This window comes from Vigna umbellata, chromosome 7, assembly GCF_029865625.1.
Source record: "Vigna umbellata cultivar VRB3 chromosome 7, Vumbellata_1.0, whole genome shotgun sequence".
NCBI classification, from domain to species: domain Eukaryota; kingdom Viridiplantae; phylum Streptophyta; class Magnoliopsida; order Fabales; family Fabaceae; genus Vigna; species Vigna umbellata.
The window spans coordinates 6,597,350-6,614,834 of NC_142171.1; the positions used below are offsets into that span (position 1 = coordinate 6,597,350).

General features: G+C 34.0%; 3 protein-coding genes across 3 annotated transcripts; 1 reads left to right on the plus strand and 2 right to left on the minus strand.

Moving 5' to 3' along the window:
* The first annotated feature begins 1,326 nt into the window (after positions 1-1,326).
* LOC148195038 (uncharacterized) lies at positions 1,327-2,099 on the plus strand. The gene has a single exon (XM_088094868.1). The coding sequence runs from the start codon at positions 1,550-1,552 to the stop codon at positions 1,916-1,918; it is 369 nt and encodes a 122-aa protein (XP_087950994.1). The 5' UTR covers positions 1,327-1,549; the 3' UTR covers positions 1,919-2,099.
* A 2,269-nt stretch (positions 2,100-4,368) lies between these two features.
* LOC148195039 (cleavage stimulating factor 64-like) lies at positions 4,369-11,372 on the minus strand. The gene is made up of 10 exons (XM_088093764.1): positions 11,164-11,372; positions 10,869-10,947; positions 10,308-10,482; positions 9,923-9,956; positions 9,571-9,809; positions 9,411-9,488; positions 8,317-8,352; positions 7,112-7,597; positions 5,782-6,087; positions 4,369-4,915 (listed from the first exon to the last, which is right to left on the minus strand). The coding sequence occupies exons 1-10, from the start codon at positions 11,198-11,200 to the stop codon at positions 4,772-4,774; spliced, it is 1,614 nt and encodes a 537-aa protein (XP_087949890.1). The 5' UTR covers positions 11,201-11,372; the 3' UTR covers positions 4,369-4,771.
* Positions 11,373-12,880: 1,508 nt separating this feature from the next.
* LOC148195040 (uncharacterized) lies at positions 12,881-17,173 on the minus strand. Its single transcript, XM_088095016.1, has 2 exons — positions 16,045-17,173; positions 12,881-13,064 (listed from the first exon to the last, which is right to left on the minus strand). Exons 1-2 carry the CDS (start codon positions 16,289-16,291, stop codon positions 12,973-12,975), a joined length of 339 nt encoding a protein of 112 aa, XP_087951142.1. The 5' UTR covers positions 16,292-17,173; the 3' UTR covers positions 12,881-12,972.
* Between the last annotated feature and the right edge of the window lie 312 nt (positions 17,174-17,485).

A 17,485-nucleotide genomic window follows, 5' to 3' on the forward strand; every position in this document is an offset into this window, starting at 1 on the left:
CTACCTTAATAATAATTTAATTTAATTTATTTTAAAATTTAAATATTATTTAAAATAATTTTGTATTTTAATAATTATTAAAGTATAATTTATATTATAATAATAATTACTATTAAAAACATAAAAATAAAATAATAAAAATAGTAATAATAATAAATAATAATAAAAATAAATTTGAGTTAATATATTCAAATGTATTAAATTATAATAAAATATTAAAAATAAATTAAATAATTATTAAATTTTAAATAAAAATAAAAATTTTAAAAAGCTTATTTATATATTAAAATCTATAAAATATGTTAATACTTTGATTTTTATTTAAAATTTAATAAATATTAAACTTAAATAAAAATTATAATATTATTTATTATATTTTTATATTTTAATAATTAATAAAATATAATTTATATTTTTAAAATAGTTCTATTAAGAAAATTAAAAAATAATAACTAAAATAAGAATAAAAATAAAAATAAAAACAATACTTAAAATCATATTTAATATATTTAAATATATTAAATTATATTAAAATATTAAATTAAATTTAATAATTATTAAAATTTTAAAAAAACAAAATTTTGAAAAATTTGTTAATCGGATCCGATAAGTTATAAATCGGATGTCCATATCCGATAAAGAATGTTTTTAAAATTTTATTTTATATATAAATTTTAATAATTATTTAATTTAATTTAATATTTTAATATAATTTAGTATATTTAAATATTTTATTTAATATAATTTTATTTATTATTTGATAAATAACTGTTTTAAAATTTTGTTTATTATTTAAATTTTAATAATTATTTAATTTAATTTAATATTTTAATATAATTTAATATATTTAAATATATTAAATATTTTATTTAATATAATTTACTTTTTTGTTATTATTTTTATTTTTAATTATTTTATTTTTATATTTTTAATATAATTATTATTATAACATAAATCATATTTTAATAATTATTAAAATATAAAATTATATTAAATAATATTTGAATTTTAAATTTAGTTATTATTAAGGTGATATAGAATCTTTTTAATAAGAAAAAGAAAAAAATAAGAATATATTTATTAAAATTAAAAATAAAATTTTCTATAAAGTTAAAGGTGTAGGATAATGATGAAATGTCAGAAGGTTAAAAATGAAATTTTTGGAGGTGCAGGATGAGATCTTGGAGGTGGATTCAGTAATGCTAAAGCCACATAACGGACTCTATGATCATGAGCCCAATTTCAAAGCAATTTACTATTTTCACCTTCGAAAACTCTTGCATACATACAATATAACAATTTCATTTTCAAAAGTTTTCCTAAATTAGTTGTAAATACCATACCTATTCTCCCACAGACAAAAGATTATTTCTTTCCCTTTATCCTCGCTAACACGGAAAACAAAACCCCAAATTCCCTCAATTAGGGTTCACTCCAATTTCAATTCCGAAACCTTCCATTCTTCCAATCCTCCAAATCCCAAAACTTCCCCTCTAACAGAGTCCTCAAATCTGACACGGCGAGCTCTCGCGGCTCGCGATCTCCGACAATGGCCATGTGGAAATTCCCACCCTCTCGCCACCGGTTCCTCGCAGCCGCGATCACCGTCGTTGCACTTTGCATGATTCTACCCATTTCGATGGCGAGTCAGCAGCCACCGCTAAAATTGTGCATCCAATCGACGCCGTCGTCGTGCCCCGTTAAGTGCTTCGTCGCCGACCCGGTGTGCGGCGCGGACGGCGTAACTTACTGGTGCGGTTGTGCTGAGGCAGCGTGCGCCGGCGTGGAGGTTGAGAGAATGGGTCACTGTGTAGAGGGGAATGGGGGATCGGCACCGATTCCTGGACAGGCTCTCCTCTTGGTGCACATTGTTTGGCTCATCTTGTTGGGGTTCTCCGTCTTGTTCGGTCTTTTTTAGTTTGACGGGGTTTGTGTATGTATCTTCCACCATCAGAGACGGTGTTATGGTTTTGGTTTTTTTTCAATTCTTTGAGGTTCTTTTGTAAATTAACCACACGGCTATTCTTGTATTGTATGTATGATTATTGCCATTGTTGTTATTATTGTTGTAATTCCATGACTTTCTTCATTGGTGGTGATGCACCTTGTTGTGAATTTAATTCGAATGCAGTTTCTATATATAATTGTTTGTTGGAATTGATGACCATAATAAAAAATAATGAGTTAAATTTAAGGTGATTTTTAACTGTGTTCCTTTCTAAGAATCTAAAGGATCCATGCCAAACTCATACTTGTGTCTCTTGTGTTTATGTTGCTTGTGGCTGTAGAGAGATAATTCAGAAGGGAATGGGGTCCCTTTATTCACCCATGGACTCATAGTTAGATGAATGTGATGAGATATTGTCATTTCATAACATATTAGGCCTTTGTTTGATAATGTTCTTCCAACGGGAGTGTTTGATTTTTATAGTTCAAAGGACAAGATTGAACATATTAGGCTCTTGTTTGATGTTGCTCTACCAACACGAGAGTATTTCTAAAATTATTCAATCATCATAATGTGGATTATTTTACTGCGGGATCATTTCTCGGTTGCACACATTTAGTTTTAATACAGAATACGACACATTTAACTGTCAGGGCAGAAAATTGGAATTTCAATCAAAGATCCATTGCAGCAGCTTATTGAATGGATGTTTCCAGTATTTAGGATTAAGTGGGCACATGTAAATTTATTTCTAGTTATTTGAGGATTCAGATTTAGGGTAGTTTATTCTGTTTTGAGTCAGGTGGTTTAAAAATATTAGGATATCTACTCATTGTCACTCCTAATTGAAGCTAATGACGGTTTTATTGACTACTGCCTGGATTTGAAAGTGTCTCCAAATTTCCATTATCCCTTTTCTCTTTAAAATCATGTATTTTCTTCCACACTGCAAAATATTATGTTAGGTCCGCCTAATTTCAGATTATAATTGCTGCAGAAAAGTACAAAGTGTCCCTCTAAAGGAAATGACAATTCTCAAGTGGTTGTAGAATCTGAAGGCATTGCAAGATATCTCTTAATTCAGATCTTTTCTTGAATACCCTTAGGCTCTATTGGATTTGGATATTGGATTTGAAAATAAAGTTATAAAAAATTATAATAGAATTTATCAATGTGACATAGAAGAAAAACGATTTAATAAAAAAAATATTTTAATAGATAGAAATTAAAAATTATTAAAATGTTTGCAAAACTAATATAATAAAAACGATATAAAATATAATTGTTAATAATATATAATTGTAAAAATTATTATAAAAAAATAAAAGTTATTTTTTAAAATGAAAAAAAAATTGTATTTAAATGAAACGAAATAATTATTTTTAAAATATATTATTTTATGGATATAAGCTTGTGTTAGAATCGAATAAACTTCTTCGTGATTGTATCGTTTTAAATTATTTTTGAAAGGTAATATTGGCTTTTCACGGTAAATCTTTTCTTTTGAGCCAAAATCAAAAAACTCGCAAATCTTCTTCCTTTTCTCTTCACAAATTCATTTCAAAGAACGCATACCTGAAACTTCAGATGTTTCCGAAGATCTGATGACAAGATGGTTTTTGCTGATCTACCCTGCAACTGCAAAGTTGGGCACTTGGTTTCTAGGTTCCTTCCTCTCAATGTTTGGTTTTCTCTTTTATCTTGGTAGCCAAAACTCCCACTGGGAAATTTTTCATGTATAATAGCCTCTGCTCCCACTAAGTCACTCTTCATTTCTACTCGCAAAACGATTCTGGTGTGGTTTGGATTCATCAGTTTTCTTAACAAAATATTCCTAGACCACAGGGATTACTAGTTCTACCTCATTTTGTTGGAGTACATACATACAAAATTATTTGTGCGGGAAAAGGAAAGGAAAGACAATTGATAGGGTAATCAAAGATCTTAAAATAAACTAATTAGTTTGTCATCGTTTTAGTATAAAGAACAAATGTCACGCTCACTAATCTTATAGAAATAAAATCAAAGCATATTTCAGTGCCACGGAAAATAAACCATTTGATAAAAATTCATGCCTTCAAATTGATTTCTTCTTTATTCCGTAAGAAAAGGGATGCATTTCTTTCTAGTACAATATTGTTCACTGTTGTCAATGACAACCCAACCATTTCCGGTCACAATGCTCCAGATATTTGTGGGCACTATGTTGAACGAAACGAAGCACTCATATAAGATCTCAGACCTGGCAATTGCTCTGTACTGTGTATTGTATGACAACCCAACCATTTCCGGTCACAATGCTCCAGATAGTTGAACGAAACAAAGCACTCATATAAGATCTCAGACCTGGCAATTGCTCTGTACTGTGTATTGTATGATGTGAATGGTAAAGAAAACGAAAACAAGGAAAATTATTGAAATGAGAATTAATATGCTGGATATTGAGCTTAGACATTTTATTGTCTAAATTGAGGGGGATCAGCGATAATACATAGTGCAGACAACATATTCAAGCATATGCATGCTTACAATAGCTCCAACGACAAGGCAAAGTTATTCAGCCCACACTAGAGATTTGCCAACAGCAAAAAAAAAATTATCGCCAAAATTATTATTGTACAATATATCTCTTCTAAGGGATTAAAGAAGCGCCCATGTGGATCTCCTCAATGCTACATCAACTATTTGGGCAATGAACTAGAAAACAAATTACAAAAGAAGCAATAGTAGTAGAAAGAATTTTAATATTCTGAATCTAATCTACAGCAAATGCTAGTATACAATAAGTTGTTGCTATCTGAACTGTTCATGAGTCTCTCTTTGTTATGAGGGCTGCATCTGATCTCGCCGAAGAGCCTGCTGGAGCTGAATTACCTGTTGTTGCTGCTCTGGTGGTAAGGAACTCAATTGCTCTGGTGTCAGATTCAATACTTGTTGCAGCAAAACAGACTCCACATCAGGAGGAAGCTGGGATGCGTAATGAAAACAAAATAATGAATATATATCCAGTACGATCGGTTACTATAACCAAACAAGATAAGGGTCCATTGTGGTAAAAAGAATTAAAACAAAACATTCGAAACAGTAAAAGTAACGTAAATGTAAATATGAAACATTTAAAAGCATTGTTTTCAGGCAAAGTTTGCTAGCCTAAAAGGTAGGGACTAAATATTCGATCATTTGAATAAAAGGTATAAGATGCGTTTTGCACTAACCATGCATAAAATCCCTCTCCTAATATGGAATTCAGATTACTACAGACTATATAAGCTTGTAACCATGGCAGAGTCATGTCATCATGATCCCTAAAGTACACACATGATCCGTTATACTAATCTCTAGTTCCACGCCAATTAGTGGTTACCAGACTAGTGATCTAAAAGATGGTTAAGACTCGTGGCGTAAACAGAGCATAGTTTTTTTGCTTATGATATTTCAAAGTTCAAAATAAAAGATAAGGAAACTTCACAGCATAAATACTGATTGCGTAAGTCAAATAATTGACAAATCTGAAAGTTCAGTTCCTACTAGATGCACCCCAATTAAATGTACCTGACCATTTGCAGATAATCTTATGTAAATTTCAAACTTCATTTAAGAAAACAGGCAACATTACACAATTCCGAAGTATTCTAGGAACCCTTTTTAAAGGTTAGACTATCTTTTTTAGCAACCAAATGAAAGACTATTCAAAATACTGAATCTCAAAAGAGATGACCTTACAACAACTTTTGCATCCAAAGTCAAAAAATAACAATGAATGTTTCGATAAATTCATAAGACAATAATTCACCTTCACATCTCATCAATGAATCACCAAGTCACATACATACCTGAGAAGATTGTAGCTCAGAGTATTGCCCTTCTGCTTTAGGAGTAGCAAGTACAGGCAATGAGCTTCTTCCAAGGGTATGAGACGGCCCATCAGTGACAGGCACGTCTGACATCCCAGTAGAAAGGGGTGTACTCCTTCCCTCATCCAATTTCATGAGCTTTGATGGGCGAGAAAAAGATTCTGAAGAATCACGAACATTGTTTTTTTTCTCTACTCCCAAAGGCATGTTTGAATACGTTATATTAGAAGATTTATCACCTTTACTCAATAACTGAGAAGTAGACACCGATATGGAGGGACCAGGCTGTTTCAATAAATAAAGGTAAATACATTATTTAAAAATATGAGCATATAAATATAGAAATTGTAGCCAGCTACGCAGAAGTGACGAGAAAATAAACTTCTGCACACTATCAGCTACATAGCATCTCAATTTGAGAGCACAAAGGGATGCTCAACCAATGACTGGACATTTCTATGTACGGTAAATAATGTGAAAATACTACAAAATGTCAATGATGTTTCAATAGTAAGTTCTTCGATGTTTTTTTCTTCATTAATATACAAATGCAAGAGGAAAGAAAGTCCTCACAAACTAAAGCAAATAAGAAAGGAAAAAAAACTAAAGGGATGTACCCACCTATTTATAACAAAAAATACAAAAGGGGTACTGAATTTAGACTCTTTAATATTTTCATTTTAAAATCAACCCTGCTCTAGCAACTTAGGAAGGATATAGCTCCCTCAAAGGTTAAGTGTTTGGCTTGATTGGTAATACTTTAAATCAGTGTTGTTTGTTAAACTCACAAGTTAGCTTAGTTGAGAGAGTTTAGGGTTGAAAAACAAGCCAACTTGTTAGGAAAATCAGTCTATCATGGGTAGAATGAGCTGGTAGCGGACAAACTCAATTTTCCACATTGCTGCAGAAATATTTCCCATATTGGCCAAAAAGTATAAATATTCTATCTGCACTTTGATGGGGTATAGAGATATATCAGGCCTCCTTATGGTGCTAAAAAGACGTTTCTTCTTTGACAGAATTGCAGGAACGGAAAGCTTTAATGTGGGTTTCTCCTATTGTCTAGTTTTTGTATTTCTGATATCCTGTGCTACGGACATCTACTTTCTTTCTCTACTACAAAAGGCAACTAAAATAATAAAAAGCAATAACAAAGTGCAGAAAGCAAGAATAATCATCCCATGAAAAGAAAGGTGGGGCTAAACCAGCATGGTACGTCCTAATATTAACTTTTAATGCATGGATTTTTTTTTTTAAAGAAAAACATATCTCAACATAAAAGAATTAAAAAACAAGCAAAACTTGGCACCTGAAAGTTGGCATCTGGACGAACCATTTGAATATTATGTCCGACAGTTGAGTTTCCAACATGTGCAGAATTTTGTAGCAAAGAGACATGCATTTGCTGGTTTAGAGCAGTTGAAGTTGTCGGTTGAATTGGAGGCCTGACAGACAAACTTCCCAGACCTGGGCGCAAAGAAGGAAGTAATAAATTAGGCTGCCCTGACAAAGTTCCAGGCAGTACAGGGTTGTTTGGATGTTGTTGAACGGGAATTCGGGGCTGCACTGGAGGCTTTGGATGAGCAGTTAATTGATTAGGAGCCAGAGGATTATGAAGTATGGTGTTGACTTGGCCTTCTTGAGCATAAGGTGTCAAACCAGACTGCAATTTGCTCTGCCCATGAGGAGGAAGGCCTGGCAGAGTTTGAACCAATGGTGGCTGAGCCAGCTGACCTTCATTCATTAAAGACTGTGAGGGTTGATCTGAAACCAGCCTAAGGTTTGGCATTTGTAACTGCAATAATTATCATGACAAAAAAAATTAGTGATCTAGAAGGAGCAAGTTTAAGGAACAAAAGTCTAAGTAGTCTAATATAAATTTAACGCTAATTTGATATAACATAAACCCTGAATGATCATATTTAGGTTTAGGGCTATTTGGTTTTGCTTCTGTTGATGTCATATAAGTCCTAGAGTCATCTTATTAATTTTATAATTAAGTATTTTAAAGCTTGTCAGCAACTGAGCTTCCATGTCTTTTCCCTAAGTTGTTTTAGTTATTTGAGCTTTATTTATTAAGGGTAAGTTATTAATCTTGAGACCTCCAGTTTCGGAATATTTGCTACCCAAATTTTGTCTGATCCACAAATACAATTGGCGTATACAGCTTCCATGAAATCAATTCCAGATAACTCCGACTACCTAGACAAGAAAGATAATCAATTGCTTAATAAAGTCTATTCCCTTTCTCTTTCTCAGTCTGCCTAAACATATTGTTCTCCACAAGGCAATATATAAAATAGTATAAAAAAAATTAAAAAAAAAAATAGCTGTTAGTTGTTTCCAACTGTCCCAGAACACACTAGCTGTAATCTACAAGTTAAAAGGCTCAGTTCACAGCCTTGGAAGTTGGGATTTATAGCAACCTAAATCAAATTATAAGTCCCAAATGACAATGATTTGGCATAAAATATAAAACAAATGAACATCAAGCAGAAAGATAGTGAAACAAACCACTTGGGAAGACACCATTCCTAGCATTATTTGAGCCTGCATATAAAATTGTGAACATAATGATCAAAGAAATTATCCAAATCATATACAAATAAATAGATCCACAAAAACCCCCAAAGGTAAATTTTTTGCGAGTTGAAAATATTTTGGATGGTATAGAACACATCACAAAGTATAATCGAAGGAAAGAGTGATCAGCTAGACGTTAATTGTCAAAATAAAGATAAAGTAGCACACAAAATTGAAAGATTCTAAATTACAGCCCACACAATGAACATTGATATATTTTTTTTAGACTGTAATTCTATGGAAAGAGAAATAACAAGTCAAGGATAAGGATTAAGGAATACTTCAAAAGAAAACAGAATGAAAGAGGTTGATAGCAGGAGTCAAGTACTATTAACATACCATGTAACCATGACCTACACAGCCATGACTAACTCTATTATGAATCATGATTTTGGAGGTAAATAGTAGGCTGACTTTTCCAACTTACGGAATGTGTAAAATGACAAGAAAAAGGCCACAAAACTAGCAAATCATGCAAAAGCAGCATGTGTATTACACGAACTATGTCCTGTTGAACTCTAGTCACCAAATGGATTGGCCTCCCAATTAGTGCAAAACAAAAACTATACCTTCCCTCCTCCAAAAAGTTGTAGCAAAAGATAGAAAAAGTTATGTATCTCCCTACCAGACATGCCATGATCCAGTTCCATGAAGCAGACAGATTTTACAAAACTGCTATGAATCAAGTATAATACCCCAAAAAAAAACTCATAGTTCAGCTGCATTTAAATTGAAAAATGAGAAAAGGTCATCCAAAAAGTCATTTTATATACAAAAGTGTATCAGTCAGATGTAAACTGTTCTCCAGTCTCTACTACTCAACTATCTTATTTTGCATGATCTCGTTAGTTCATTTCTAACAGTCACATGTGGTCAGATCAATGAACTTTCTGGTATAGCCACCATAATGAATATCTATATCATATGAGCACATGTAGAAACTAAAAAGAGACAAGTTTGTCATAAAAGAATGCTGTGGTAGAACAAATTCACAGGGGAATTGATATAGGAGAAATAGTACACACCTGGAAAAGAGCCTTGGGCAACTGTGGCCTTGAAAGCAACAGCTGGCGAGCCAGATCCTTGTTTTGTGTAGCCATTCCCTGCAATCATAACAAGAAACGAAATGATCAACCAAAGAGAAAGTTTTCTAGGGAAGTGAAGGTACCCATAACCAATAGTTACCTTGAGTTCAGATATCATCTCCGTAAGCTGACTCCTGGACATTTTGGCCAGATGCAGGGTTAAAGGATCATGTGCCAATGCTGACTGACTCTGCAAACTATTTTGATTTGACTGGATGCCAAACTGAGCACCGCCTAGAGCTGCTGTCATGACAGTTGCAGCTGTTATGGCAATATGAAGACCAATAGGCTGATGCTGAACAGCTTCCCCAGCTGGGCCACCAACTTGTTTCTGAGGGTCTTTAATACAGAGGAGAAAATGAAAAACACAGGATAAAAAAGGCAATGCAGTGATTAAATGTGCAAGATTATTTAGTACAGCATAAAATAATAGCAAGAGGAAAACAACTAACCAACATTTGTTGTCATTCCAGGCCCACCACGACCCTGTGACAAAAAAGAAAAATAAACAATTTAATCTGTAATAAACCAACATCCAGTACTTGCTTATGCGTGACATGATTTAATTGGTCAAAAATGAAACTATCAAGTAAAAGAAATTGAACAATGTGAGCGAAATACTTGTATGAGTTAATATGTATTTCCCTTTTAGTTTCACATTGATTAAACTTTGCATTTTGAAAAATATAAATATAAAGAAGACAACGAATGTCCAATTATTCGTGAGTGTATGGGTGCATGCCATATCAATGGTGACTCGGTGCTATCTTTATAGTAAACATGACAAAGATTCGGAAGAATAACTAGTCACTATTTCAAAAAAATTTGATAATATACCTGTTCTCTATTTCTGTCAGTCCCTTTGTCATTTTCGGCAAAATCAACACGCAATTGCCGGCCATTAATTTCATAACCCTGAAGATTTCGTCGAGCGCTTAAAGCTGTTTCTTCATCCTTATACTCACAGAATCCATAACCTTTCGGTTTCCCGGTTTCCCTGTCAATAACTAATCTGCAGATAAAAGATGGGAAAGCTTCAAGTCTTCAACCAAATAAAACATTGGTCAAGAAGCAAAAAGGAAATTCCAAAAAATTACAGAAAAATCTCATAATGAAACTTGTCCCTTAAAACAGACTTGGAAAGCAACTTCTAGCCACAACTATTGATTTTCTTGCATAAACTTCTTCATAAGATCTTATAAGAAGAGAAGCTTATACACCTCAAATTGTGGGATAAACTCATTTCATTTTTTCTCACCATTTTTCTCTACTGTAAGTGCTTATAAGAAACTAATGCCCTATTTCCAGGGTGGGAGAAAATACGAATTGTTATAACAAAAAAAATAAACCTGAAAAAAAAAAAACTCATGAACAGCTAAGAACTTTTTTCAAAGTTACCTGAATGACACTACTGGGCCAACCTCCTGACAGATTTCGACAAGCTGTTCCTCTGTGGCATCATACGGTATATTCCCAACTACAATAAAATCACAACAATTGTCATAACCCAACAACCAACGTGCATGAATTACAAAAATTCCAATCTGATTGAAATTGACAGCATCCAAGGTTGCAATAACAAGAAGCCACAAAGATAGAAAATTTAAAGATGAAACTAATTCGATTTCCCATTTCTTTAACACCCAAATGGTCAATAACCAGAAAAACACGAAGAAGGAGAGGGAGGGGATACCGAAAACGCAGCGATGCTGGGACTGGGAGGTGGCCATGAAATCAACAGCAGAAGAAGAAGGTGAAGCGCTGCTCCATCTTCTTCCTCTTCAGAACCATAATTTGTTGGGGAGAGACAAAGAAACTCCGCGTTTCGATTCAATCTTCTTCTTCTTTGGCAAAGACACTATTGTTGTGTTAGTGAAAGGGTTTTTGTTTTTGTTTTATAAATATATAAATGATAAATAAAAACTCTGGCACACCGTTCTTTATGACTAATACTAATATTCGCAACCCATTTTGGTTCTAATTTTAATAGAGATTTTGTGAGACGGGGAACAGCTTTTTTTTATTTATTTATTTCTATTCCGCCTAAAAAAAATCCATAAAACTTTTAATTAAATTTCAATGCCATTATAATGATCAATAAATTATAAAAAAAAATTGTAACTTTTATTTGCAGATAAAATATTTCAATCGTAATTTTTGTTGTTAAGTTGTAATTAAATTTAAAATAAAAATATCTGGAATCATACTTTCCTGTTGTTGTTTTTGTTTAACTTATATGACACTTTAAAAAGAGTAAATTCCAAAGTAAGTATTATAAGATAAAAAATCTAAATAAAAAGTTTGTTAAAGAAACTAAAATTTAATATTTTGTTCTTGATAATTTTGTACTAAAATTTAATATGGGTGAAAAAAAATGAAAGTGTAAAAGTGTGTGAGGGTTTGTTTTCATAAGAAAAACAAAATGACTGATGAATTATTTGCTGTTAAGTTATACAGACGTATTTCAGTATTCCAAGTTCTAAATATCATATTATCAGGCATTTATTATTTTTATTTTTTCGAGTATTGTGTGAGAACCTTATATATTTTGATTGTGTAGTATTTATTTTACTTAGTTTTTATTTAATAATTATCAGTCAACTTTTTTATTTCTCAAATTACTAACTCCTAAAAAATTTATGTACATATTTTTTCTAACTATATCAATCTCTTATAAAAAAAAATTTCTTAAAGGAATTCTTCTAACTCTGGGTATTTCAGTTCCAACTTCAACAACTTTATGAGAGTTACATCAAGATACGGTGCTTCGATAAATAAATAAATATTTATATTGTTGACTTGGTCTAACCTTATTACAGTTTAATGAACTTTTTTGTCCACTTAAAAAGTATAAAAAATGAAAAGTAACTATTTATTTCAAAAATTAGTTATATTTCTGAATTTAAATTTTAGATGTAATTATTTTATATAAATAAATATAAATTATGATGCATATACGTGTTTAAATAAAAAAAATCAAAAATTATTCAAATATTTTTAATTTTAAAATTTATAATTCATATATGAGATTTTTTTTAATTAAAATATGATATAGAAGTTACATTAAGTTAACAAACTTCTTAAATAAATATTACTTTTATTTTTTTTAAAACTTATTTATTATTGTTATTTTTTTAAACTGTCAACTCTACTTAAGTTAACTGAGAGTCAAACTAATAGGTAAAACATTGGTTGATTTAATTTAATTCACAATTTTTCAGTTTGAGACCCATTTTGTAATTTCTTTTGGTTCAAGTTTATTTTGACAATTTTAAAAATAACACATATAAGCTTATTTGACATCACTGAAAGTCTGTCATTGTATGATATTATTAAAATTTAACAAGTTTGATAACTTTGGTATCATTGTTACTTGAATCAAAACTGCTTCATTATGAAGTGTTGTAACATCCCAAAAATTAAAAATTATTTCAAAACTTAAATATTATAATAATACATAACATCCCGAACATCAACTAAAATCTATACATCAGTTTTAAGCTCAGACGCAACTGCAAAGATAACATTGAATCCTTCTAATTCGATCTTCCATCTCTTCCTCCACTTGCACAGGATCACGTGACAATCCTTCAACTGCTCCCGTATAACATCACACATTATACGATCATCGCATTCACATGCACAAACAAGCAAAGTAAGGGTGAGTTAACCTGAAACACATCATTTATAAAACTTGCATAGTTATTTCAACACAAATATCATATGATAATTAAATCAGACATCCTCCAACCAACGTACCACAATTCCTGTTGGACACTCATCCCATAATACCTAATAATCAATCCAGTACACAATAGACTCTCATCCGGATGATACATTGATGAGCAAATCAATGGAAGGTGCCCCACTTGTGATTTCATTCTTAGTCCCCTCAATATATCCACAATCAACCACAGATCAAGACATCCTACTACAGTGCACTCAACCTCAATACATACCCAGATATCATATCATTACTGAATCAAACGATAAATCAACGAACTTATATTACATCGGATACTGTTTATACGAACATTAAGATTGATCACTTAAGCTCGAAACTAAACATCAACGCTATTATACCGAATACCATTAGGTTGAATACCAAAAGATCAAACGCTGATTAAGATCAAGTGCTTAGACTTCACGTTAAGACAGTGTACTCTACTAGAACAATTACTATTACTTCGAACACTATTCGAACGATTGCTCAAAGATCAAATCTCGCACACCACAGATTAAGTACCCTTCAGACGAACACTTAATTGATCACTTTACTGGATTTAATTCTATCTGAGGGTAACCTCATCGAGACCGGATGTTCCCTACGTACAACCACTAACTATTAATGATCCTTACCTGAGACAATCATCATCCGACCCGAGCATTACCTAAGAATGATCACTTCCTGAATCATGCATCATCACAACTAATCACTATTTATTAATCGATTGTTACCTCAACGACTATCAAGGCTGGTCACTCCCTATAAATGATTACATCCTCAGAGCAACATCACCAATAAAGATCATTCCCTAAGAACCATCGCTACGAGACAGAACACTATAATAAAGAACGCTTGAGTCTGGGTTAAACACCTACAGTACTCTGCTGAACACCTCAGTACTGACCGAACGTAATCAAACTAAACCTCAGGTTACCAAATTAAGATCGGACGCTAGCTACCTCAGATCCACTAACATCAAGATCAACTGTTACCTAATAACACTCGCTACCAGAAAATAAATAACACGAAGACCGAACGTCGTTAGTAAGAACGCTCGTTACTACCTATAGATCCAACAAGTTTTACTTCTCGTCTCTCTCTTGAAGTATTCCAAATCCAACTTTATCTGCACTACCATCTCTCCCGTATCTGTACGACTATCACAGTTAGAAGCCACAGCCACAACATGCAGATGAATAACCAGAATTATCACATTATAAACCCACTACAAATACTATAACAATCCCCATGATAAATCTACTCACATGACTCTGCAGACTAGTCTTTCATAAACTGATGTCGTTTACTTGTAATTCGTCGTCATAACCTGCTCTCAATAACAGGCGACCCGAGCCGTCATCCATCGCGACTTCAGACCTATCTCCCCGACTCCTCAAGGACTAACGAGTAAAAACATCGATACTACGCGTAACGATGCACTATACTCAACACGAGCCGAAGTCAGTGGGCGAGACATTCACCTCCTCGCGCAGAAGAAGGTGACACTCGAATCTCCGTCTCACGCGTGAGACTAGCAAAAATGCTAAAAAGACCGACGAAGTTACAAGTAAATAACATAGTGTATGTACCACCTCCAACTGAATAAACGTGCTCAATCACGAAGTCATACATATTCTCAATAATATGTATAACTAGAATATACGTGCTCAATCACGAAGTCATACATATTCTCAATAATATGTATAACTAGAATATACGTGCTCAATCACGAAGTCATACATATTCTCAATAATATGTATAACTAAACCAATATTGGATCAAGGAAAATAACCAACAATTCTCAATAATTGCTTCAAAATACTCCCACGGATTTATGCATTATTACCGAACGCTATTTCCAACTCTGATGCTGTCTGAACGAACGTTCTGGGATCAATCCTCATCAAAGGCCGAACGCTCCAGCACTCCAAGGACGAACGCTCCCGAACTCCAAGGACGAACGCTCACAGAACTAAGGACGAACGCTCAAAAACCAAGGAAGAACGCTCCTAAAACTATGGACGAACGTTCACCAATTCTAGGACGAACGCTCACCAACTCAAGGACGAACGCTCTCAAAGACAAGGACGAACGTCTAAGATCCATACCGAACACTTATAACCGAACGCTCTCTGATATCAAAAACCGAACGCTCACTTACACTCCAAAACCGAACGCTCACTTATACTCCAAAACCGAACGCTCACTTATACTCCAAAACCGAACGCTCACTTATACTCCAAAACCGAACGCTCAACTACCGAGCCGAACGCAAAGTCGATCAGCCGAACGCTAAAACCTTGGACGCTATCCTGAATTCATCACTGTTTGGACGAGCGCTTAAAGATCAAAATCCTTAAAGAACGGACGTTCGTTAACCCATAGAATGACCGAACGCTCATTACAACCTACGGACGTTCGTCTTGAGATCAAGGCCGAACGTTCAAGATTACTCCACCAAAATACTAAGTTACGAACGAACGCTCATAAGTTACTGTTTAAATACCTCTTGGACGAGCGTCCCTTATATTATGACGAACGTACTCGGACGTTCGTGCAGGACCGAACGCTCAATCAATTTGGACGAACGTCCAATTTGACCAGAATTGGACGAACGTTCTGAAGTTGGTCGACCACTATCTGGTCGAGCACTGTTGGGACGAACGTCCAATTTTGACTCACCAAAATTGGACGTACGCTCATTCTGCAGAATTCTGCAGAATCACGCAGGTTCCAGAGAAAACCCAGAAACACCCTATCTTCATCCCCTTCTTCCCAAATCCTACCCAGATTTGCAGCAAACACAACTATCTTAAAAATCAAAGAAATAAAACAAACTCCCCTTACCTCTTGAAGACTTCCATGTAAATTTGGGATCTATCTCCTTCCAGACGTGCAGATCAAGATCTCCTTGAAACTTCAGTAGTTCTCCCCTTCCTCTCCCAGATCTTACTGCAACAGCTTCACTCTCACAAGATGTCCAACCCAAATCCTCCTCTCTGCACTTCTGAAGTTGGTGCTGCTTCCCTTGGGTGCTCTTTGAACGGCTGGAAATGGAAGGAAGGGTGCCCTTCCTCTGGCTGCTCTCCCACATGGCTCTCTTCTATGCTTTTGATTCACAGCCACACGGCCCATGGCCATTCATTTCGGCAGCAAGCAATGTTTTGGAATTTAATTGGAACATTCTTTTTGGAGTATGCAAACCGTGCTTGATGGAATGAGGGGGCCACCAATTGGTTGAAAGCTCACGTGGAGGACTCCTAAATGCAAAAGTTGAATTTGTTGAAGTGTAAATAGCACACGGCCCTACACTTTTGCATGTCCATTATTGCTAGAATAAAAATGGGAGCCACCACTTATATAATATAAGGTGACTATTTTGTTGGAAGAAAGCATTATGGCCCACTTTATCACTCATTTCAAAACTGGTTTAGAAGAAACACACACCACTCACGACTTTATTCCCCATGTCCAAGAAATTAATTGAAGAAAGTGCACATGGGACATCTGAAGGAAGAGGACGTTGCTTCTTTTATTCCAAAGAACACGCATGAATTGTTTTGGAGCTGGAACGGTGCACTTCTTATCACAGGTTGATTTCCTTTTTCAAATGCTGCACCAAATTACTTGAGAATGAAGTTGACTCACGGATCTAGCAAGCTTGAGACCTGCAAAAATGAAGAGAACACACAGTCTGATTTGGTTTCACGGACAGCAGTAGCAGCATGCAAGAGGTGTCACTGCCTGGTTGGATGGACAGCGGCAACAGCACCAGTAGCACTTGGAGGAAACGGTCCAACACCTTAAAGACGTAGTTGGTCCAGCAAAAGGAGAAGCCACCTTCACGGTCCAAGGTGCTGGAATCTTAGAGAGAAGTGAGAGAATTTTGGAATGAAGTTTTAGAGAGAGAAAGAATGTGTTTGGAAAATGAATGTCGGCCCTCCCTTTGCTAAGCTTCCAGTAAGTAATAATGCACCTCCAATAATGAAAAAGGTGGGTGACCACCATGTCCCCACCAGTCCTTAAAATACGGGTCTTACAAGTGTCACCCTCTTCAAATACAGTGCAAAACATACGAAAGAGCATAAACATGTAGTCACCCCTGTATAGCTCATTTGTGTGAAAGAAGAGAAAAAAAAAGAAAAATGTTTTTTACAACTTTTTTTTAATTCTTTTACAATGATGGTTTGTGATTTGTTAGTTTCAAATATTTTTTTCAAATAAATTCAAACGCATCAATAAAACAGTGATATGTAAATTATTGTCAAAAGATCGAAACATGTATAAT

Bases quoted from the DNA above. Each gene is read 5' to 3' on its own strand.
- LOC148195040 (XM_088095016.1), bottom strand. From the start codon at position 16,291: ATGTGGGAGAGCAGCCAGAGGAAGGGCACCCTTCCTTCCATTTCCAGC. The intron at 13,065-16,044 runs GTAAGGGGAGTT...ATACGGGAGCAG, and splicing joins TACATGGAAGTCTTCAAGAG to TTGAAGGATTGTCACGTGAT.
- LOC148195038 (XM_088094868.1), top strand. From the start codon at position 1,550: ATGGCCATGTGGAAATTCCCACCCTCTCGCCACCGGTTCCTCGCAGCC.
- LOC148195039 (XM_088093764.1), bottom strand. From the start codon at position 11,200: ATGGCCACCTCCCAGTCCCAGCATCGCTGCGTTTTCG. The intron at 8,353-9,410 runs GTGTGTACTATT...TTTTATATGCAG, and splicing joins TGCCCAAGGCTCTTTTCCAG to GCTCAAATAATGCTAGGAAT. The intron at 6,088-7,111 runs GTGCCAAGTTTT...TTATTGAAACAG, and splicing joins GTCCAGATGCCAACTTTCAG to CCTGGTCCCTCCATATCGGT.